Here is a 23,635-nt window from a genome sequence, read left to right as displayed (position 1 = left end):
ATACCTCTATCTAAAGTACTTTTACTTATCCATTGACTTTATTTGGAAATATATTTTAAATATTATTTGTATTTTTTTTAAATTTAATTTGGATTTCATTTAAAAACTTAAAAAATAATTTTTTTATAATATTTGCGGGTTGAAAACGGATATCCAACAGATATCTGCGGGTTAAAAAAAATCCACGGATTTTTTTAAGACGGATATCCAGCAAGTCGAGTTTCGGATATAATTTTATCCGACGGATCGGATTGCGGATAAACACTATCCGTGTCTTACCCAATCCGTTGTCATCCTTAATTCAAAGTCTTTTCTTTTTCTCCTCTTGCTTTTTCATCTTTTATTTTGTTTTTTATTCTTTTCGTCATCATATATACATTCAAGAAAAGTTCACTGTTATATATTTTTTTAATTCAACTTGTTAATTAATTTTTAGTTATAAAAAAAAAGTTAATTAATTTTTTTTATTTTTTTCAAAAAAATGTATCTCATTCTTCTTTATTTACCATTTTTAGAATTAATCAAACACATTTTTTATGATTCTTTTAAAATAAATTTTATTCATCTGAAAAAATAGGACATTGATAATAGTATTTATTCAATTTGGGCTATTAAAAATGATAGACATTTTCTTCGTGCACTTTTATTATAACACACTGCAATTCTATACTAAGAGAAAAATATCATTGTACCTTCGTTTTTCATTGTCACTCTTTGAAAACAAGATGATAAAAAACTCCTTTAAAAAAAACTAAAAACTAAAGTTTATTCTAAAAGGTAACATTTATATTTCGGAAAGCTTATTTCATAAATTTTATTTTGAAAGGTATCATTAGTTCTGAATTATTTTTTTTCTAGAATATTGTTCTAAAATATTTATTTTAGAAATATGATCTGAAAATCCTGTTTTGAAAATTTCAGAAAATTTATTGGAAAACTTCTAGAATTAGGAATGATAAAACATTATCTTGAAAAGTGCAAGGTGTAGTTAAAAATTATGGAGTGCATTAAGAAATAACCAAATTATGTTGAGAGTCTAAAAGGCTACCCCACCCAAGCCCAAAAAAAATTCTCATTCGACGTCCATTTTTTTTATTTTTTATTGTTTATAATTTCCGAATATACCAATTTTATGTCAAATATCTATCAGTTTGAAAATACGAAAAACAAGGTTACTTACTAATCTAATAAAAAAACAGATTGGACTTGAGAAAACATGTTTTTCTCATGATAAAAAATATTTTCTTTTCTTTTTACCGATCTTGTGCATGATTATTCCAATAAGACTTCCACTAACTTACATAGGTAACAAATAATTACTATTTTTTTATTCTTTCTCCAAACAATATACAAAGTATATATTTGATGTGTTACATTTAATAGCATATATTTACATACAGTTCTTAAATTTTTAATGATTTTTCAAGTAATTTAAAACAATATTGTTTTTAGGAAACTCTAGAAGACAAAAAAGAACTAAGAAATTACATTTAGATGTAAACAATAGTTTGTTTTAAAACAGAAATGTCATATTACAATATTCAAATGTTTTTGGGGTGATTTTGATTCTGTATAAATATTAAGAAAAATACTGAGACACTATTAAAAGGTGGTTAGATCATTTATACTTCATCTCACATGGTTAATCAACATGGTATTATTTGATCTTAATTATATATTGCCTAATTATGTTTAAAGAAATAAATTATTCATCAAATTTATATACAACATAACATCTTACATATTATATTTTATTGTTGAAGGTGGTATTCATGGTTAAATATATTCTGGGCATATATAATTAATTACGTAATGCACTATGATTTACTTATTCTTGTACCTATTATATTTTATTACTCGAGTGAATTTTTTTTATCATGATAAAAAACAAAATTGAAATTAGCAAACAAAATCATAGGATAATCAACTTTTTTCAACTTTCATTTAAGTATCTCCATTTCACCCTATCATTACACTACATATGTCATCACTTTTATTTTGCTATTAGTATATATATATATATTTATATGCTAAACTTTTATTTTCAACGAAAAAAAAATCAAAGTGCAATTTGTAATAAAAAAAATTAAGGGTAAAACTAAAATCTATAAAATTGTAAAAAATAAATCATTGTTTTGAGTTGATAAAACTTTTCATAAATATTTATAAAAGAAAAAGATAATATCTTTTTTCTTAAGTTCAAATTAATTTACATACATTAAAATTATAAAAAAATTAATATAATTTTTTTATGAGTTATATATGTTTTTAGTTTCTAAATTTATTTTCATCATTTTAATTTTGAAACTTTTATTTTTAATCTTAAAATTAAACGACGAGCTGCTCTTATGCCACCGTGTGCCATGTTGCTTTTTTCCTTCTTTTTATCCACTTCATCGTCACCTCCACCTTCACCTCCTTCGTCTCCACCCCAGCGACTCTTCGATTTCTCTTCAACATGTTCACTTTTTTTTTCTTCTTTTGTTGGTTGCAGTGGAAATTTGTATTGCTTTTTGTTTTTTTCGAAGTCTTTATTTTGAATGAAAGCTCTATTTGTGTTTTGGTTTTTCTGAAGCTTCTTGTGTGTTTTTGTTTGGGGATTGAATTTAGGTTGGCAAGGGCTTGATAATGGCAGACACAGATTCAGTTGAAGTGATTTTTGATAATGGCGCCGTGGAGCGGATTCTCAACAGTAGCTGCAACTTTTTAAAGATTGACACGTTTAAAAACAAAGTGACTTGGTTTGCCGTTTCCACGTTAAAGAAAACTTAGAGTGGTTTAATTTTAAAGACTAAAAATAAGAGTTTCAAAATTAAGAAATGAAAATGAATAAATTTTCGAAAAGTAAGGAAACACAAAATTGTTTGACAGTTCAGGCACTAAAAACATATTTAATATTTTTTTATATATAAAATTTTATTGTATTATTTTTCTGAGAAATGTTTATAAAAGAATTTAATCAAATGATGGCTTTACGACACGCAAAGATCCAAACATTAAAAATGCCCTCATGCATGTTATAATGATACAGATTCTAGGAATGTTGAAAATGTATATTAAACTTCGTGATGATTATTTTCACCATTATTACGTAGTCATGGTTTTGATAAAAGAAATTAATTTAAGCACATAAAACTCAAAGTTGAAATGACAAAAAGAAAGTGATCGATTATATCATAACCAAAATTTGAGTAGTCTTTACAAGTGATAAAAATGAAAGAAAATGATATGGTTATTACCTGCACTGTTGTTTGTGAAAGAATTTATCAGAGAGAAGTTTTGTTAGGAAATTTTTCAGCCTTCTTGAAGCTGGACCAGGGTTAAGCACACCATAATTCTCAGTTCTCAAAGCTGAGCATGCTCTGTGTTTTCCACCCTGAGAGCACCACCCTCCAAAGGAAAATTGTCCATGGTACCTCTTCAGAAGATCCCTATCAATTTTATCAAGAACGGGATCATTTCTCTTGAATTTTCTGGCAAATGGACGGCTACTAAGAACCATTTTTCTGTAGTCCTTGAGTCCCAGAGACCTAGGGTGTTGTTTTGGAGGGTTGTCCCAAGTAATGTAGTGAAGATCATGGTTGACAGTTGTGTTCTTGTAGTCTTCAGAGTTGCATATAACCGTTTGGAAATATCCTTCTGGGGATGACACAAAGTTGGTGTAGTAGAGGAGCAGGGTCCTTGGCAAATTTTCCCACCCCACTATGCAATATTCTGCAAAAGATCTTGACAGTATTGTCCAAGCTGAACCTGATGAATTTTGGGGACATTCAGAATCATATAATGTTAGCTCATGAAAATTGTTAATATTCTGTTCATAATCTAAGTATAAGAATGATGTCAATAGGCCTTAATGTTGTATCTCCCCCAATGAATTATCCCTCAGATTGTGTCATGCATGTTTAGAGGTCTAATTAACACAATCTAATTATCTAAATACCTTTAGGGTTCACTTGAATCATTCAAAATCACATTAAACACACCAGTTAATGTGATTTTTTATACAAATGTTGGCATGTTTTGTTCTATGTTGAGAAATTGATTCTGGGTCTAAACCATGTGTGTGTGTGTGAAATTGAGACTGACAGTCTTGAAAAGATATACAAAGCACAAAAAAGTGGAAAGATGCTATTAATGAAGACACACATCCACCGTCTAAGCCCTTACTATCCTGCACCAGCAAGGAATCACATGCATTGCTAGAATCGTCAACTTATGACACTTGTATTTTCCACAAAATACAATCTAATTTCAAAATTTCATCGAATCTCTCTGCATAAAACGACAAAGTCTACATGGTATAATCCTTGCAATTCTGTTATATAATACCCTTCTAAACTCATGTTATATAATACCATGGTGATTTGTAATTAGTGGAAACTGACACTTGCTTTCCAAGACCCTTTATTCAATTTGATAATTTAGAAATTGTTCTGTTGGTTTCTTTTTTGTGTTGTTTTTTCTTTTTTCATGTTCACCAAAATTCATAGGCATGTGAGAATTAATCAGAATGGTCTGATGGCTAAAGAAGAGGTTGTGGAGTTTCACTCATCTGACATTGGTAGGTAAAGTTCTTGAAGCCACATTAACATCAATGCCAATCCACCACCAACCATTCAATTACCTTCCGTGACTTTTGAGCTATAATTTGAAAAGGACATTTTTCTAGCACCACAACATTGATAATTGTTTAGTCTTAAATCTCTAGATCCAACCATAAAATATAGTTCTGGTTGCTTACAGGTTCAGAAGTTTGGTTTGCGTTACTTCATAAACTTGACCTTTTACCATATGAAAAAGGCACTTTCTCTAAAAATGTTCTAATCCAAGAAGAATTCTATTAGCTATTAGCTGAGTAGTACATATATTAAATACTAATCTACACCAATCAGTAATTACACTAGGGGGGAATATAAAACTGAGATAAGATCTCATATAAAGTTGAAATTTTGGCAGTGACGACAACAATAAATTATGACATTGATGTGTGCACCATATTTTATGGGACAACGCATGGTCACTGTACACATACTTTCAGAGTATCACATGGTCCGCATACCAAGAGAAAATGTCTAATAATACATACACATGCGTGTGATGAAGGGAATCACAGAAGATAAACTTAAACTTGTGTACACACAACTACCATAACAGCACTAGAACAAAGAGATTAGGGAGAAAATAATACCTGTGTAGAGCTTAAAAGATGTTGGTAGACTCCTCTGCTTAATAACCCACCAAATTTCTGATTTATTCAGGCTATAAAGCCCCGGATCTATTATCATTGGTTTCCCTCTCTTATTCCTAAAATGGGGTATTTAGAACATTAAGATCATAACTTTGAACAAATTATAAGGCTTAAAGTAGAAAAATCAAATAAAGGAGCAATGCCACTAACAGTTTCCAACCCAGTTGACTGCTATGCTGTATGAAATTGATATCCCTTCTTGGCAACTCAGAAAACACTTGGATCAGATCTGAAAGATTAAAATGGTTCACACACACCAATCAACACTAGTAAGATAGTTGCAAAGAGTTAAAGAAAGTGAGTGGCGAAAATAATCAGACAAAACATAAATGTTGTTTCTCATATGTTTCTGGTGTTCTTTGAGACACTCATGTAGTTCAATTGGATAATCCTAATGGAATAGCATAAGGCCACTCACCATACCATCTTGTGTAACTAAAGGATAATCAGATGCACTAAGATTAATAAACCAGTCCCATTGGCAGGTCCTAAGAAGCATTGCCATGGCATGGAGAGTGGTAGCAAGCATGGTTGGTCCTCTATAGGTGACCAAATTAGGCTTTCCCACAACCCAAACGTTCCCCACTTGACCAAACACAGGATCACTAGCCACATATTCTGCCACTTCCCTGTGTTCAGCCTCTGGAGCCCCATAATCCATATGAATCAGATAGTAGTTCCCTGGATGATACAGCACCCTCATCAACCTTTTGAGCTTCCCAACATCTCCTTTTGATGCAGAGATCAAGTAAGCAAAAGTAACCGGATAGGCCTGGCTGTTCTTTGGGACACTCATGTAGTTCACAGCAGACCTGAGGCTGGAGAGTTGTATGGTCAATCTTGTGGGAATGAAGATGAGAAAGAACAAGATTGAGGATACCATGAAGGAAGCCATGAAGATTTTGAGCCCCATTTGGGAGAAAAGTGCAAAGAGAACATAAAAATTGAAAATTGTGTGAGAAAGATAAGGTGGGAGGAGAAGCTAAGTACATAAGAGGGAAAGAGGTTGTTCAGTGGTTAATGTTGTTGGATGGTGAAGACATCATAATATGGGTGGAATTTGTGAAACTAGGAATAGTGTGGTTTACATCACATATTCTGGTTCCTTTCTTCCAACTCAAGGCCACCGTTTGTCAGTGAATTGTCGGTTGAGATTACAAAAAGTGGATTCCAGTGAGAGATCACTTTACACTTTACACTTAGAATAAAAGAAAGAACATAACCCAAACATTTTGTATGCAATATTTTACCATGTAACACTGTTAATGTAAAAGATAAACATATCCTTTTCGATGAACTACACGTGTTAATGTGTTAGTGGGAGACAAGTCTACATGTCGAATAGGTCAGATTTAGAATGCCATTATTGCCTAATCTACATGGCTAAGCTTTGTCATGCGTTAGCAAAAACGGAAAATACATTTGTAGTGAAATGATTTGCTTAACAACATTGTTTAATGTGTTGTCTAAATTGATCATATGTACTTTTTATGTGTTTAAACTGCTACGGATTCCACAAGGCAAATCGTTGCATATTGGTTAGCGAAAGAGGGAGCAAGATCTACTACTTCTCCGTTATTTCTTCTAAATTTGTGTCCATCAGGTGTTTGTTCAATTGTGCTAGCTGAAGCTATGGGCACATATTTTATTTAATGTTTTTTTCTTATTAATTTAAACGTTTCATTGTTTTATTTTTAAAATTTAAAATAAATATATTAATTTTACTTGTAAATTAGTATTTTTATTTAAAGTAATTTGTGAAATTAAGAATAAAAAGACTGTACAAAATCAATAAAAGTGTTTAACATCTAAACAAAATAGATTTGATAAAATGATAATTAATTTTGAACAAGTACACTTAACTTGGTAAGGTAAAGAAGTATTTATTTATGAAAGATGATGTTATAAGTTGGCCTTCTATATTGTATTTTACTTTGTATACCAATTTCAAGAGGGGTCAGTGGGTTAAAATATGACCTTTAAAAATTAAAAAGAAATTCGTAAACTATTATTCATAAGAGTAATCAAATGTAGCAGTCCATGAGTACTAAGAAGAATAAAAAATTCAAGACAATAAGATAAGATAAATCACACATACACAAATTTTTATATGGGTTCAATTCTTTTTAAATATATATCCAAATAATCCTGACAATCTTAACAAAAATTTTCACTAATAATTTTGAATTATCCAATTATAATAACTTTTATGTAACTAAAACAATAAATATAAACTACTTCTTGAAATACTCTTAAAAAGGATTTACAAAAATAATAAAAATACTCAATTATTATACACACATAAAACTGATGCAAAGTTATCAATACAATTTACAAAAGAAAAGGAGAAATTAGTCAACAAGGACATAAATGACTATTACGTATAAAACAATATTTATTCTAAATAGGTTTAATATCAATTTTGGTTCCTTATTTTATTAGTTGTATTCAAAATAGTCCTTCTATTTTTGAGTTGTTTAGAGTGGTCTCATTTTTTTGTAAAAACGGATTAAGTTGGTCATTTTTGCTGACGGCGTAAAAAACGTTAATGGTGTAATGTCTACCTAACTAAAAGTGAATGACCTGTCTAGTTATTCATTACGTGGCAAGCTTCGTCATCTATTAATTTCCCTTTTGTTAGTTCAAATTCCAAATGGTACTTTACTCTTTACCTTAATCAGAGTTTTAGAAACTCTTGGCTTCCATTTTTGGGACTTCCTTTTTCTCGAACAAATCCAACAACGTGGGTTCCTCATCGCGTAAGGAGACACCCTCCTCCTTCCTCTCCTCTGTTTCTGGGTTGGCATTGCAGAAACCTTTCTTCTTTCCTTCTTCTTGTTTTGGTTTTGTTCGTATTAGGGCTCCGAATTGGGGTTCTATTTTTGGGATTTTGATCTCATGATGTTGGGTTTCCTTCCTTGGTCTGGGTTTTTGTTTTGTTTTTTCTGCAAGTTGGTGTGGTGCAATGGTTGAGGTTCTTCGTGATCTTGTGATTTACGAATTTTAGGATTTTTGTTTGATATTGAGGGTTATGATTTGGGAATTTCTTGTGTCTTGTTTCTCTCCTCTATAGATTGTTAATGCGATTTGGAGGTTAGGGTTTTTGAATTGGGGTTTTGTTTTCTTATTTCACATTTTGGGATTATCTGCAAATTGTATTCTGATCTTGCACTTTTGGGGTTTCTGGAATCTGTGATCTTGCGTTTGGGGTTCTTTGGGTTTTGTTTCCAAAATAAAACTTTGATGGTGAATTGCTTCCAACCTAATTGTAATTTGCTTTAGCATTAACTTTAACTTTTCCACGTCAATAACTTTAAGCTTTAACATTTACATGTCAATTGACCTGAGCTTGCCACATAATGAATAGCTTGACAGGTCATTCACCATTGGCTAAGGTGAACATTACACTGTTAGCGTTTTTATCATTTTTACAAACTTGAACCATTTTTACAGAAAATGGGACCACCACTCTGAACAACTCAAAAATAGGAAGACCATTTTGAACACACCTAACAAAATAAGGAACTGAAATTGGTATTAAGCCTTCTAAATATCATTTTTTTGCCTTCATAAATCTACATTTAAATATATTCTAATAAAAGTGTGGTATACTATGTCAAAATTTTCATTAATATTCATAGACTGGTAGATCTTAGGAGTGGCAAAACAGGTCGCAGGCTAACTCGTCATCTCGTCAAGAAAGAGGTGGGTAAGGTTAAATTTTTTAATACGCGAGGTTGTATTAGTTTGACTCATTTGGCTTGTCAACCTATTGGGTCACATAATGAATTGGTTGCAGGTTAGCCCATGACCCAATTTAACATGTAAAAATGGAAGTTAAATCATGTGAAACAAGCTGGCTCTTGATCCATATATGAATTTCATTATTTTCTTAACTAACCTTAACTATATCATCAAGGTTTTAAATACCGAACAAATAAACTGAGTCACTAAGTCCCTAACCTAATATTGAAAGTAGATAAAGCAAAACAAACAAACAAAAAAATCAGTTTTTTTCCAAGTCCATTTAATCATAAAAAAAATGGACAAGCTAAATGTCCAAGGGAGGGACGAGTTACATTTCCTAGCCCATGTTGTGTTAACGGGCTGGCCCCGTTCGACCCATCTTTAATAGGCCAATGACAGGTTGGTTAGGCCAAAACGGATTGGACTGACCCATTTTGTCACTCGTAGTAAATCTAGATTGTCATAAATAGACTATTAAGATTAAATTAGTTAGGTTCAATAAAGTTATCTATGAATTCTACATACAACCAAACATGTTTAACTTTAAACTTTTACTTGTATACTTCTTTTGTATCTTATTTACAAAATCCATAACATCCTTTATTTTTTTAACTCCCACTTTTTCTTTGATTAATTAGTTATTTATAACATTTGTAAACTTTTGAACTATAAATAAATTTGATTTCAACTATCTCATAATCTCAATGTACTCAATACATTGAAATTATTCATTTTTCTCACAGGTTTTACTTTTCTATGTCTTAAGAAATAATATTTTGTAATAAAGAAACATTTTCTTGTAGAAAGAGGAAGAAGCTTAAGTGTTACATAGACCTTTTCCAATGAATTTTCTTCTAAGAAGTAAGTTCTTCAACTTATAATAACTACACACTAGTGCAATTATCGCATTTTATTACGCATAATATGCTTTTCGATTTTACAAAAAATGTAGATTATGAAAATGTAGTTGTACTTTTACAATTTCTATCAAACAAAGGCTACAGTTCAGTAATAATCGTAGCTTCTGCTCTAAAAACCAAGATATAAGCTATGATTCTACTAATAACCGTAACTTATTCTTTGGCTACTAGGGCATATGTTACGGTTATTTAAGAGAACCGTAACCTATACCTTGGCTTCTAGGGTAAAAGTTGTAAACTTTTTGCTTGCCCTGCCAATTCTTGTTGCATCTCGCATCGCTGTTTTTCGTCTTGTCCAACATTGTGAACATTTATCCTCCATTTTCCTCAATTCTTCTTCATTTTTTAACATCTCCGTAAGGTTTATTTCCTCTTCCTTTCATTTTTTTGTTATGTTTTTTATGTTCATTCGGGGTGACGTGGTGAGGGTGTTCATTTGCTCGCAGGTTCATTCAGAGTTACACGGTTAGGGGTTCAACATTTTTACTTGGCATGTGCATACCACTTTTGTCTTTGCCGTTACGAAGCCCTAAATAGGTTTTTGCTTACTTATTTTCTTCCTCCAGGATGGTTCAAGTTTTTCTTCTTCGTCTCTCTTTTATCTTTTGCTTTGTCTCTCATTTTTTCTCTCATTTGCAGATTCACCATGATCATGTTTGAAGATGTTTCTTGTTCTTCGTTTAGGTTCATTTGAAGAATTCTTTCTTTGTTGTCTTTGTTCACCATTTTTTGTGTTAATGTTTAGTGTTTTTTCAAAGTCATTCAAGCACTACAAATTCAAGCTTAAGCATTATGCGTTCAAGCACTACGCTCTTAGGTTTTTCTCGTTCATAATGATTTATTTTTTGCTCTTAAATCTTGACTTAATTTTTTAGGCTATTTAATAGGGTATAAGAGTTACTAAAATAAAAATACTTTTTATTAAAAAAAATCATAATAGACTACGGTTGGATGAAAAAACCGTAGCCTATAGTCATGAATAGGCTACAATTTTTTCGCCAAACTGTAGCCTATTGTGATTTATCTAAAATAAAAAAATTTAACCCTATAGACTATAGTTTTCTCATGAACCCTAGCCTATTGTGTATTATTGGCCAAAATGGAATCTTTCCAATAGCATCTCGACGTGTTCTTTTTGTGGTAAATCAAGGTATGGTTTATCTGTTTGCTACAGGAAGAATGGATTTCCTAACAACAAAGGAAATAAACACATTTGCACCAACTGTGGAAGAAATGTTCATACAATGGATGTATGTTACTAAAAGCATGGTTTTCCACCTAGTCACAAGGCTTTCAACACCAAGATCTAGAATTTAGCTTCCAACTGACACTCATAATATTGCCAGCTTACGGGGTCTTAGATCTTAGATTTTAGTTTTAGGTTTTTCTGTTTTTCATCTAACTGTTTTAGCTTGTGCATGTTTTCGTTTTTTTGCTTTTTCCTTTTCTATATCATGATCTCACATGATAATTGTAAAGTAAGATTTTACCATTTACAGAAATAAAAGTCTTGCTTCTCTTAAGTCTTTTTTACGTCTTCTTGCTTCTAACTCTCATCCCTGTATCATCTTTTCTCTATCACGTTTGCATTGCTGTAGCTGAGTATCATGGAGGAGCATAGAACTTAACAATATAACGTGTTTGACATATGTTAATGAATTGATATAAATATTTTATCACTGACTCCTCTGGTGTTTCTATTTGAAAATATTTTAAGTTTTATTACTTTACGTTTAGTTTTAATGTCTTTATCTCTTTCAAAAGGAAAGGACAATTGGGTGGTTATATTCGAACTTTCTTTAGCAGAGAAGAAACGTAAGCTTTATTTAACGGGAATCAAATCTTTTTTGGTGGCAAGTCAAAGCAAATAAAACAGGATTCTACGAATTGCCAATTTCATATTATTGATTTCCTTCTCTCACATTTAAATTCAAGCTTCTTTTATTATCTATTTTGAGTATATGCAATAAAACATATTGAGAAAATCAATATTTATTTCACATACTCTCAAGGTTTCAAAAATTATAAACACCATTGATAAAGAAAATTAGTAACTTATATTGTTTTACCGCACCACATTTATAGATTTTGTTAATAATGAAATATTTTGCTGCTTATTTTATTGATTTTTTTTATCACATTTGTTTTATCTAGTGATTTTCCAAATTGCTTCGAAAGAAATTTAAAATATTGTTTTAAGAGTATTCCCTCTTAGTCACTTTCTTTACACTTTACTTAATCCAATCCAATGATTGTTCTATAAATTTTCCTATTGCACCTTCTTTTTCATATCCAAGTTCCCAAATTTCAATTCATTGATGTTGAGGTATGGTCCAATTAATCATTGCACAACAGAGTTTGTAATTAATCATCGCAATTGCTTGAAGTTATTATTATTTAAAAATGTTTTTAAACATTTTGTAGGTTGTCATTTTAGCGTGGGATGTTTATAGCCAACCATATTTGAAGTAAGTAAATCTTAGAATCTTATGTGCAATGTACCAAGTAAAACTCATGAAAAGAGTATCTGCATTTGACTTACAGAGATTAATAGTTCAAAGTCCAGTACTTTTTTTTTCTTTTTCTTTTTTATGTTATGATATGCATTTAAACTATTAGTCTCTGCATTTATGTAAATCAAATACTTTATATATATATATATATATATATATATATATAATTTATATTAATCTTACTCTTTACTTTTATATTTTTTTTAGTTACACATTTTTTTCTCTTTTTCTAATCATTGGACTTAATACAAAATCAACTCGTATCTTTAGAATATTTTTTTTAAGAAAATGTTTTTTGAACAACTTTATTACCACGTTTATGAAGTGACTTGTGATTGGTCTGTTTCAAATATTTTTTTTAAAATAAATTTAAATAAATCAATAAAATAATAACACGTAATTTATTGTCAAAAAGTTGTTAACATATTACAATCATTTCTTTTATATTAGAATCTTTATGAATTTATAATTAAATTATGTATGTAAATTTAATATTTTTTATATCGCATATTTAAATATTTCTACTCTTTTTTAATATTTTTATTTATTTTTTTATTTTTTCGCATAAAAATGTTTAACTCTCAGTTTAAGTGTGTAATAATTTAAATCCTTAATTTACTAGGTAATATAAAAATTTATCTCTTTTATTCTCTTATTTCTAATTTTTGTTATGTATCTTTATCACCGTCTAACATATATTAAAGTTCAAAAGATGAAAGATTATGTTAAATTTTAATAATTATTAGTTGAATTTTTATTTTTCTTTTGTGATTTCATTCAAGTAGTGTATTATAATTTTTATTAATGTATAGAAAAAAAATTTCATTATAATTTAAAGAATGATAATAAAGAGACATTTAAAATACTTTTAAATTTGAGTACACAGTTTTTGTTTGTAATTTTTTAAAAATATTTTTAAATTTTATCAACTTTGTTTCATTAATATATGTAAATTTAATAAATCATTTCGTTCTCATAAAATTTTATTTGACACTCGAATTTGAAATCTATAAAATTATAATTTCTTTCTAAATATTTGATATTGAAGAAATGAGAATATGTTATTTTAATATTAAATATTTGATAATATTATATTTCCTCTATAAGAATTTTTTATAATTTTATAAAAGTTAATTAATTTATATTAAAACACTAAGAAAACAAGTATCGGCATGGACATAAGTATAGGGGTATACCCGTTACCCAGTCGAGATAGGGATGAGACAAAAATTTCATACCCATGTGTTTGGGTATACATATAGGGACTAATTTTTTTCTTTTGGGATGAGTATGAGATGGCAAAATTCGTTTTCGCTCCATCTCGTTATCATTCCTAGGCTTAGGTCTTAGGTCATGACAACTAGGCTCAAATTGAAGGTCAAGACAAATTAGTCTAAGTCAATGGTAAAGTCGAGTCATCTCGGGTTTAGACAAGTCGTCCCAAGTCTAGGATCGAAGGTCGAGATGACTTGTACCGATTCCACCGTCAAGAAGACTCGAGATGAGTTGGCCCGAGCCAAAAGTCAAGCTAAGTCAACTTAAGATGAAGTTAAATTGTTTTTATAATAGAATTTTGTCTCAAATTTTTATAATAGAATTTTGTCTTAAAAGAGAAGTTAAATTGTTTTATCCAAAAAAAAATTAAGATATTACAATTATTTCACTCAAACAAGCTATTTAAAAAATGAAGAGAATTCAATTGTAAATATCTCAAATATCATATATTTCATTTTCTTGGAATTGTTAAAATTCCTTATCTAAACACAAGACAAGACAATGAGTCTTCATCCTTATATCTCATGTGTCTAATGTAATACTTAGACTCATGAGTTATCAATAATTAAAATACTCATTAATAATATAAACATTGAATGTGAAGTATGAGAAATTGTCTCATTTTTGTTCAAATTGTAAAGTGATTGGTTGTGATCTATCTAATTGTAGACGATTACAATAAGATGCTAATGTAATTTTTGGTTGGAAGCAAAGAGTTGGAGCAAAAATACAATAACTTTATCGTCCTAACGTGGTTAGTGTCCAGGATAGGAATAAAGAATCTATAAGTTTGGTTTTAAAGCCTGTAGAAGGATATTGTGGAGCTTACTTTGGAGCCTATCGTGGAGCCCCTAATGGAGCTTGTTGAGGAGCCTATGGTTGAGCCTGTGGGGTCATCTGAGTCAAACCATGATAATGTTTATATTGTTCATGAATTTTCTATTGTTAAGAATCTAGATGTTTTTATTAGTGGTAGTGTGCCAATGAATTTTGATTCATTGGCTTATATGTCTTCTTTGACTCGTATTGTCAATAGTTTGTAGAGTTTACAAAATCTCAATTCACTTCATAGTAATTCTGACACCATTCTTAATTCTTTAACCTCTAAGGAAGCTCTTTTACGAAAGAATTGAAATTAGCTTCTAAATTGACTAACATGTTTGGTGAGAGGGATGATTCTAATACTGAAGATATGATGAACCACTTTAAATTATAAGGAAATCAGGTAGGAGTAGGTAAAAAAAGTTAAAATTAAACTTAAAAAACAAGAACTTTTGAGAAGAAATAATGAGTTTTAAAAATATTTTAGAATGTGAAAATGTTAACTCAAGATAAATTTTATATGCTTATTATTGAGCGATTAACCGCATTAGTTTACAATTTTCCCTTGATGGATTTACTTTGTTCTTTTATGATAGATATTTTTGTCTATGTTTGTAATGTCTTTTTATCATAAATTTGACTTGATCTTTCATGTATTTTTTCTTTTTATAATAAAATTTTCATGTAATAAAAGTAATGAGTCTATTAAGAAAAATAATTAAAACATAATCTCTCTGCCAGTACATTTTAATAACAATTACGTCACCCTGTTAACAATTCAAACATAACTTTAAGAAGTTTTGCTACTCATTTAAAAGTCATACAGAAAATTATTTATATATGCTTTGAACTCAAGAAAAAAATAATTGCCATTGAAAATGGATATAGAAATTAAGTTCTATAGTTAACTATACTTTTTTTTTATAAAAATGATAGTGATAAGATCACACATTTAGTTGCAGTTAAATTTTGTGGGTCTAATGAAAAATTATTTTATTTTAATAATTTTGTATTCATATAAATTATTTTATTTTATCTCTATTTTATTTGAAGAAATTTTAAAAACTTTAATAATTGAAAGTTGAACCTTTTGATGGATAAATAGCTAATATTAATTTATAAAAATTTAGTTAATGAGTTATTAACTAACAGAACAATTTAATGAGTTATTAAAAGCATTAACGCACGTTAAGTCTTTCATAGTTGGACAATAATCATTAATGATCAGAAAGTAATGTTATTTGTCATCATTCCCACACAAGTATCTGATTTTCATCTCCTACCCCCGCTGAAGAACAAATAAATAATAATGATAATAACAATCATAATAATATAATTATGCCATACATCCATACCTGAAATTATCTGCATAATCAAGTTTCTTCTGGTATTTTTCCTTATTTATAAAATGCTTAAATCAAATTTATGGAAAGCAAAAGGGGTATGGATATTCTTTATAGGAGAATAAAACGAGATATTTATCAAAGTAAAGATTTTGACTAGATTCAAAGTAACTTGAAATGAATTTGGAAAAAATTAAAAACTGTGAGATTCAAGTCAAACAAACTAAATGTCAGATTTGAAATATATACTTTTGGATAAGATTGGTTTGATATCTTTCAACTTGTTTTCAAAATCAGATGACACTTTTGTTCAAACAAGAAATATTCAGTGATACTTATAGCTCATTATTAAATCGTTGTGTCTCACCCATTCATGAAATTAGTTAAGACTAGTAGGTGAACTGAACAAACAATCACTCCCTTTGAAAAAAAAAGTTATCTTCATTTCACTCTTGTTTTTTTCTTCTTATGAGGCATTATTTTTCCCAGGAAATATGGTAGCGTGGACCATAAACCGTGCATCACCGTACCACGTCATCAGCGTGCATCTGCACTACCCCACTACTCCATTCAAAGAATTTGTTAAGATGACCTGAGGGAAGAACGAGGACAGAGTCAATTGCTTGTGTAGCAAGTGTGTGTGAATGAGAGCAACAATACAAGATTTGAGCCATATTTTATGGTTTCTTCGCCAAGAATTCAGATTTTCCATCTGGGTTGGTTCATTTTCGGCTCTTGGGGGGATTGAAATGTGATTTTGTGAATGCATTTCATATGCAATATTATATTGCAAGTCAACATGGCCATGTTGAACAATTCTAATACCACCACACAATCACAGAGCATCCAAATCCAAGCACAAGTTCCACAGCAAAGGCTTCCGTTCACAGTCCCCATCAAGGTTTTGTGTCTCTCTTTGTTCTTTATGTTATCTTTAACTTCTTTTTGCCTCTTTCTTCTTCTTTTGGTGTTTCTTCTCAATCGAGTTTATCTGCTGCCGACACATCCATTTCTCATAGAAATCTGAGTTTGTACTATTGCTTGTTAATCAACAGAAATCTCTTATGTAAATTACAGTTTACATGGACTGCATTTGTTACATATCACCTGGTTGAAAAAACTAAAGTCAACTTGGTCATTTCTGGTGCAGGCACAAGTTTCAAACTTTCCCGATAGAACAACGGTGGCGCGTCAAGCGGCAAGAAGGGTTTTCCAGATTCTGTTTTACTTGTATTTTTTCTTGGTTGCAGTCTTGGTGATTTTCCTTGTCATATATGGTCTTGTCTCTGACGCTCACACCCACCATTTCCACCCTCAGAAATGGTATCCCCCACTTCTAGCTTCAACAGCATGTGCTGGACTTGTTGGTTTCACATGGCAAGGCATCACTGCACGCCAATCCACAAGGGTAGTCAGGTTAGCATTTTGGCTGAGTCCCCTGCTAACATGCGCAATGGGAATTATGTTTATATGCATTGGCACTGCAGTGAGTCTGGCAGTTGGTGTACTTGCTTTGGTTTCTGCACTGATCCAATCCCTCTATGGTTGTTGGGCCAGTCCCAGATTTGAATATGGCACCAGAATCTTGTCAGTTTCCATAGCTTTTCCTCCAAACAAAACCCAGGGGCTAACCCTTTATTCAATCCTCATTGGACTGCTTTACTGCTGTTTCCTGGTGGCTGGGATTGGAGGAGCAAGAGCCATTGAAAACAGAACCAAACTATCAGCCTTTTTCATCTTCTTGATCTTGCTGAGCCTAGGATGGACTATGCAGTTTCTGAAGAACGCAATGTATATCACAATTTCAAGGGTCAAGTATATGGCTTTTTCTGGAGGAGTTGACATGGACACTAGAATTGCATTTTGCGACACAATCAAACACTTAACTGGATGTGTTTCCATGGGCTCGATCTTGGTTCCCATCATCGTGCTCTTCCGGGGTTTTGCACGAGCCACAAGTCTGGTTGGAGGAGATACAGATGAGTTCATGTTTTCCTGTGTCAGTTGCTATATGGGGATTGCATCTCTTCTTGTGATCCGTGGGAACCGATGGGGTTTTGTGCACGTTGGAGTTTATAACAAAGGGTTTGTGCAAGCATCTTCTGATACTTGGGAGATGTTCGTTAGAGTTGGATTGGTAGAACTCATAGACTTGGATCTCACTGGAGTATTCTGTTTCCTTAGTGGGGTTGGCACAGGTGCAATATGTAGTCTAGTTAGTGGAATTTGGAGTCTTGTAATGCACAAGAGCTATGCCACAGAAGTGTCCATTTATGCTTTCCTCATTGGCTATTTCATGGTAAGAACTATATAATCGATTGCAATATCATATACTAATTATCTTCTGCCTCACCCTTACCAAATGCTATTGGCTAATGCAGTGTCGATTGGCCTTAGCATGGGCACAAGCTTGCGTTGCAGCTTACTATGTTGCCTACGCAGAAAATCCACAGAGCACTCATTTTGACTCCACTATTCCAGTACGCTTGGAGCAGCTTAACAGATCTCAAGCTCTGCAAATATTCAGAGCTGATAATTTCAGCTGAGGCTAAGAACAGTAAACCAAGTTAGCTCATTCAACCCAAGAATTGGAAGGGAAATTTTGTGTTGTATAGAATGGTTTCATTTGATTGTAGTCTTGAATTATGATAAATCTAACTGATGGTTCTTTATACATATGCAATGATCAAGAGTTCCATTCAGTTAGTACTGATACGATAATCATAACTGATAGAGTACAACTGAAACAACAAAAACCATGTATCACATAAAACATAAGAAAAATATAATTTTAATCCTTATATTTTTGTTTGTGAAACTTAATTTTGGTCCGTATATTATTAAATTGATGATCATTTATTTGACTTTTTGAAAATAGTTGAACTTATTTTGATTCATAGCCGTAGTTCACGTATCATTCCAAAGCTTATAGCGAAGGATTAATCTATGCTGGCACTGGAAAGAATCTAACTCAACCTCTAAATCGGCCCCTTTATGCGTAAGAAATAAATCAACCTATTTGAATACATAAGAATCAAAACCAGATTTGATGAAAAAATGTAAAATCCAAAAACAAGTTTTTCCCTGAAAAGAATCCATGCACCACAGGATTAATATCTTTAATAAAGTAGCTCCACACAATTCTACAAATCAAAGGGGCATGAAACATTTTCCTTAAAGAAATAAATCAACTGTATGTATCTTTCATGTAAAAGTATTATTACAAGTAATCATCACTGTGAGCAAAATAAAGTGCCTCGAGGAATCGAATAATTAAGAATAAATATGACAGTCATCTGATCTGACCACAAGCTCATGCTTTAGGAATAGCAGAGATTTTTGTAAATATCTTATTTTTTTTCAGTCATCAAGACTCCTTGATTTACAAAACAATAAAAATAAAATGGTTACATGCAATATCAGCCAAAAGACTATATATTGGTGGTACAACAAAATTAAAAAAGGTCAGGACTTGATCATTTGGGTCCCAGATGACCTCGTCCGCCACATTCTGCACACATTATATTGCCTGTTCCCCCACAGCCTGCATGGACATAGTTGTAAAATAAAAACATATTCAAAAACAGTAATACAACTGCACAAGTCAATACATTTTTTCATGTAAAATAATAAGAACATGATTCCACAATCTGCAGTGTAGGATCACAGCTGCACGTGGTGCAGAAAGCTAACTGCAGCAGAAAACGTTTCCACCAATAAAGATACTATGCATCACACATTTAGATTATGATGGTTATGATTTTTGCAAATGCAACCCATTTAATCTAGCAATTAGTGGAGTGTTACATCAAATTTGAGCCACAAAAAAAAAAATGTTTTAGTTTAAGTCATACTAATTCTACATGCCAAAAAAAGATTTAAAAATTTGCAAACTTGTTTCATTCAAAGTCCTCATAGAAGACCAAACTCCAGTTGTTCATCTAGGCAAGCCATAATAAAAGGTTAAGCTAAAATTGTCCAACTAAAAAATCAAGGAAGTTCCATCAGAGAACAGCTTCTACGCATAAGGGACAAACACAAAAATGCTACTGGTAACAATACCACATAACTAAAACACAGAAAATACAGTTTAAACATGAGTAAGGTGTAGGAGGTCCTGCAGCAAGCACATACTAAAGAAGTTTGCAAGAACAGGAAAAAGAATATACCTAAGCAACGAACTTTAACAATTATGCCCTGGCTTTCCAATATGGAATCAACATATAGACCAGAACCAGCACAAGTGACACAAAGCACAGCACCTTTGGCCTCGCAATCAGTGCATCGGGGATTGTTACCAATAGATTTCTCTTCCAAAGATAGCCCAATAGGCTTCTCAATTATTTCTTCTGGAATAGCTTTATCATAACAAAACAGAGATTCAAGATTACTTCTGCGTTTGTTATCATCTGCCTTCAAACTTGACACAGACTGAAATATAAGGAAATAGTTAGCTGAGACATCCATTCACACCAAACTTCTGCATAAGTAATATGAAAAAAGCTCTCCAATATCGTTGAACATCCATCCAAGGAAAACAGCGCCTTATAATCCCCCATCAGAAAAATTATCCAGCTCTTTTAACATATTAATCCTTCCTGGCCTTTTATATAGACGCATGAGAGAATTTTATCTATAATTATAAAACACATTAAGACATTTAAGCTTTGCTTAGTAGGCAAAAAAATATCAAAAAGTGTTGGAGATAAGTCCAGTTTCTCAGTAGAGAAGGATGCACAGATCCTATTAAACAAAAGGAACAAAGTATTTTACAAAAAGATACTCCCTTCCCCTATAACAACCTAAAAACACTGATAAAACCATAGAAAATAATTCCAAAACAATTAAAATACTACAGTTGTCCACAAGGTAAAACCGAATATTAGGGGCCCGTTCATATAAAAGATTGAACAATCACCAACCAATAAGTAATATGCAACACAATCAATTCCAAGCGTTCAGTCAATTAAATCCCGGAGTTACTCAACTTATTACATATAAAGCTTATTGCCAAGTGGTATCTAAATTATTTAAGGCTACCTAAATATGCAAACTTGATAGATCAATCCCTTTAACTTTCTTACCATCTATGACAAATACAATGTTGTCAAGATCGACATCCTACCTAAGATTGGAAGAGTCAAACAAATATGTGAGATTGTAAGATGCCACTTAATATAATGCGTAAGGAAAATACTCGAGTACAATTTACAGTATAATTGACAATTTTTTATAACAGCTAACACCATCGGATGATATCACCACAATCCGAAACACAAAACAAAGCCCAAAAACCATTTGACTACTGAATAAAACAGCACAAAGCATGCTAGCAGCAAAAAACAAAAACCTGAAGAGAAGCACATCAAATCAAAGCAGAAATGGAAGTAATGAAGGTCAAACCATCACCCATCCTCCCTTTCTAGACCATTACCCAAAGTTACAGCAGGTAGCAGCCACAGATCAAAGCTCAAGTTGTGTGAAAAGGTAGTTGCGAGGTGTTGAATGAATGACACAAGAATTTGTAGGGCTCCAAGTCTTGAGATTTCAAGTTGGCTAGGAATTAGGAATTATCTTTCAGAATTGGTTGATTAGATCACCATAATGGGATCTTCCACCACAACAATTCCATGATCAATTTCAGCAATCTCAAACTAACACAGGAAATTGTGTTTGAGGGTGTGATCAGGATGTAGCTTCAAACAAAAATCTTGGTCTCATGGAAATGTTCAGTTCTGTGATCTATTATTCAACTCTTACTAACTTGAACAAAGGAACAGTTTCATTAGAATCTTCTTATAATTTTTCCAATATTTAGAAATAAATCTTGCATGCATTTATTTGTAATTGTTAAGTCCTTACAGTGTTACTCAGAGAATCTTAGATATTGTCTGAACTACGACAGAATAAAAATAAACTTCTGATCATGTTTCAACCACTTATATATCTATCCTTCCAATGAGCAAATTGTGCACTAAACACCGATTTGGATAAACTTTCTGATAAAAAACAATTGAGAATCAATGAGGCAAAATGAATCAAATTTCTCTAATATCAACTTATAAACCTCATTTTTTTCAAAAACTTCCTTACTTAACTTTTCTATATGTTGTTAAGGTGAATAAGTTGATTTCAATTTAAGATTTTGATTCATTTTATTTTTACCTTAAAGTCATTTCGTTTTTGCTTCTGTATGTGTTCATAGAGATTTTTTTCTAAGTTAACTCCATAATATGCAAGGCCAGAAAATACTAGACCATGCTCAACATAATGAAACTACCCGATCAAGGTGTTGTCAATGATGTTGAGGACCGTGTATATCTGAATTTCAAACACGGAAAACTCCAAGAAAGTGTTCTGATCTTAGGTTAAGCAACACTTGTTTTTGTTCCCTTTTTGGTCAAAACGAAAGCATCATTATAAATCACATCACACGTCAACTCAGACAGTGATTGAAAATATCAATTACAACAGAGAAGGAAGGGAATTGTTCTCAAAGTACAAACAGATCAAGGTCATGACATAACATGATATGACTAACTAGTAATTTAATCAGCATACATTCGGCAATATACAAGAAGGCAAATACTAAACTTTCAAAAGCGAAAAATAAATAAAAAAGTGCAAAGGAATAAGCAATTTAAAAAATAAATAAATGCACACAACACAACTAAATGTGAAGAAAGTCCTTTGCTTAGTAACAGACTAAGACACAAAAATAATTTTTTCTACCTAAGAGAAATGTAGCAAGGGATAACCGTTAACCAATGCATATAATAACAATACTAGGGCCAATTTGAGCCATTATTCCCAGTCATTAGGATCTTAAAAACAAACCACTAAAGAAAAAGAAAAACTAACATCTGTTCTATCCTAAAGTCATCCTTAATAAAAAAAAACCATTTATGTCTTTCATGTATGAATATGTTTTTAATAGCTATTTTATCATTACAAAGTATCACTGGATTTTTGGGTACAGAAAGGAATTTAACATCATTGCCAAGTTTTCTAAACAACTTTCATTATCAAAATCGATCAACAAAAAACTGCTTAAGAATAAAAAAATAAAAGAAAAAAGATGACCGACCGGACGCGAAGAGCAGCTAGAGACAGAACCATTTGAGGAAACGACATGGATTTTGGTTTCACATCCTTTGAATTTGGACCTGAAATTGACGGTGGCAATCTTCTTGGAACCTGCAACCTTCGCCACTGAAGCATTTGGGCAAAGAAAATTTTTTGAGGTGGCTACTTGCATAGAAGCTGAATCCATCGGTGCCGAATGAACATGCAAAGCTCAAATGGTTCAAGCAACACTCTTCATCGTACAAATCGCTTGTTTCATCAATTGGGTCTCGAAGTTCACGACGCGGGTCCATGGGTCGTGGAATACCCGAATTCTACGTCCGAGCTTGAATTCGGATTCAGCTTACGGACTTAGTGAGGCCCATTTATTTTACAGATAACGGGCTTGGAGCCTAGTCGTTAAGAAAATTGAAAGTTTTTTCTTCCAACACTTCCACAATTACTAACTTTATAGCCCAAGGTTTTAGGGATGTGAAGTTTCCGTCTTGATACAAGGACTTTTTTGGAAAGTGCACAATCTAAGCGACTCTCATTTTTGACTCGTGTATTGAAAACAAAAGATCAGTTGATTGTTAAAATAATATCTAGCTGTATACACGACATAATTTAATTCTTTTAAACAAATTTTAAAAAGTATAAAAAATTTCTATATATTTATTTATCTTAAAATAAATAGTAGAA

The 23,635-nt window shown here is 31.6% G+C and overlaps 3 protein-coding genes across 3 annotated transcripts; 1 reads left to right on the top strand and 2 right to left on the bottom strand.

Annotated features, from left to right (window-relative positions):
• Positions 1 to 3,142: 3,142 nt before the first annotated feature.
• Positions 3,143 to 6,450, bottom strand: LOC108326947 (beta-glucuronosyltransferase GlcAT14A). Its single transcript, XM_017560580.2, has 4 exons — positions 5,672 to 6,450; positions 5,399 to 5,477; positions 5,189 to 5,304; positions 3,143 to 3,750 (listed from the first exon to the last, which is right to left on the bottom strand). Exons 1-4 carry the CDS (start codon positions 6,159 to 6,161, stop codon positions 3,236 to 3,238), a joined length of 1,200 nt encoding a protein of 399 aa, XP_017416069.1. The 5' UTR covers positions 6,162 to 6,450; the 3' UTR covers positions 3,143 to 3,235.
• A 9,783-nt stretch (positions 6,451 to 16,233) lies between these two features.
• Positions 16,234 to 18,544, top strand: LOC108328067 (uncharacterized). Its single transcript, XM_017561852.2, has 3 exons — positions 16,234 to 16,769; positions 17,019 to 18,167; positions 18,250 to 18,544. The coding sequence occupies exons 1-3, from the start codon at positions 16,632 to 16,634 to the stop codon at positions 18,412 to 18,414; spliced, it is 1,452 nt and encodes a 483-aa protein (XP_017417341.1). The 5' UTR covers positions 16,234 to 16,631; the 3' UTR covers positions 18,415 to 18,544.
• A 507-nt stretch (positions 18,545 to 19,051) lies between these two features.
• Positions 19,052 to 23,327, bottom strand: LOC108327113 (uncharacterized). Its single transcript, XM_017560842.2, has 3 exons — positions 22,956 to 23,327; positions 20,038 to 20,299; positions 19,052 to 19,412 (listed from the first exon to the last, which is right to left on the bottom strand). The coding sequence occupies exons 1-3, from the start codon at positions 23,139 to 23,141 to the stop codon at positions 19,345 to 19,347; spliced, it is 516 nt and encodes a 171-aa protein (XP_017416331.1). The 5' UTR covers positions 23,142 to 23,327; the 3' UTR covers positions 19,052 to 19,344.
• Between the last annotated feature and the right edge of the window lie 308 nt (positions 23,328 to 23,635).

Source organism: Vigna angularis, chromosome 2 (genome assembly GCF_016808095.1).
Source record: "Vigna angularis cultivar LongXiaoDou No.4 chromosome 2, ASM1680809v1, whole genome shotgun sequence".
NCBI classification, from domain to species: domain Eukaryota; kingdom Viridiplantae; phylum Streptophyta; class Magnoliopsida; order Fabales; family Fabaceae; genus Vigna; species Vigna angularis.
Note: the sequence above shows the minus strand (reverse complement) of the source record. Positions and strands in the feature narration are given on the sequence as shown.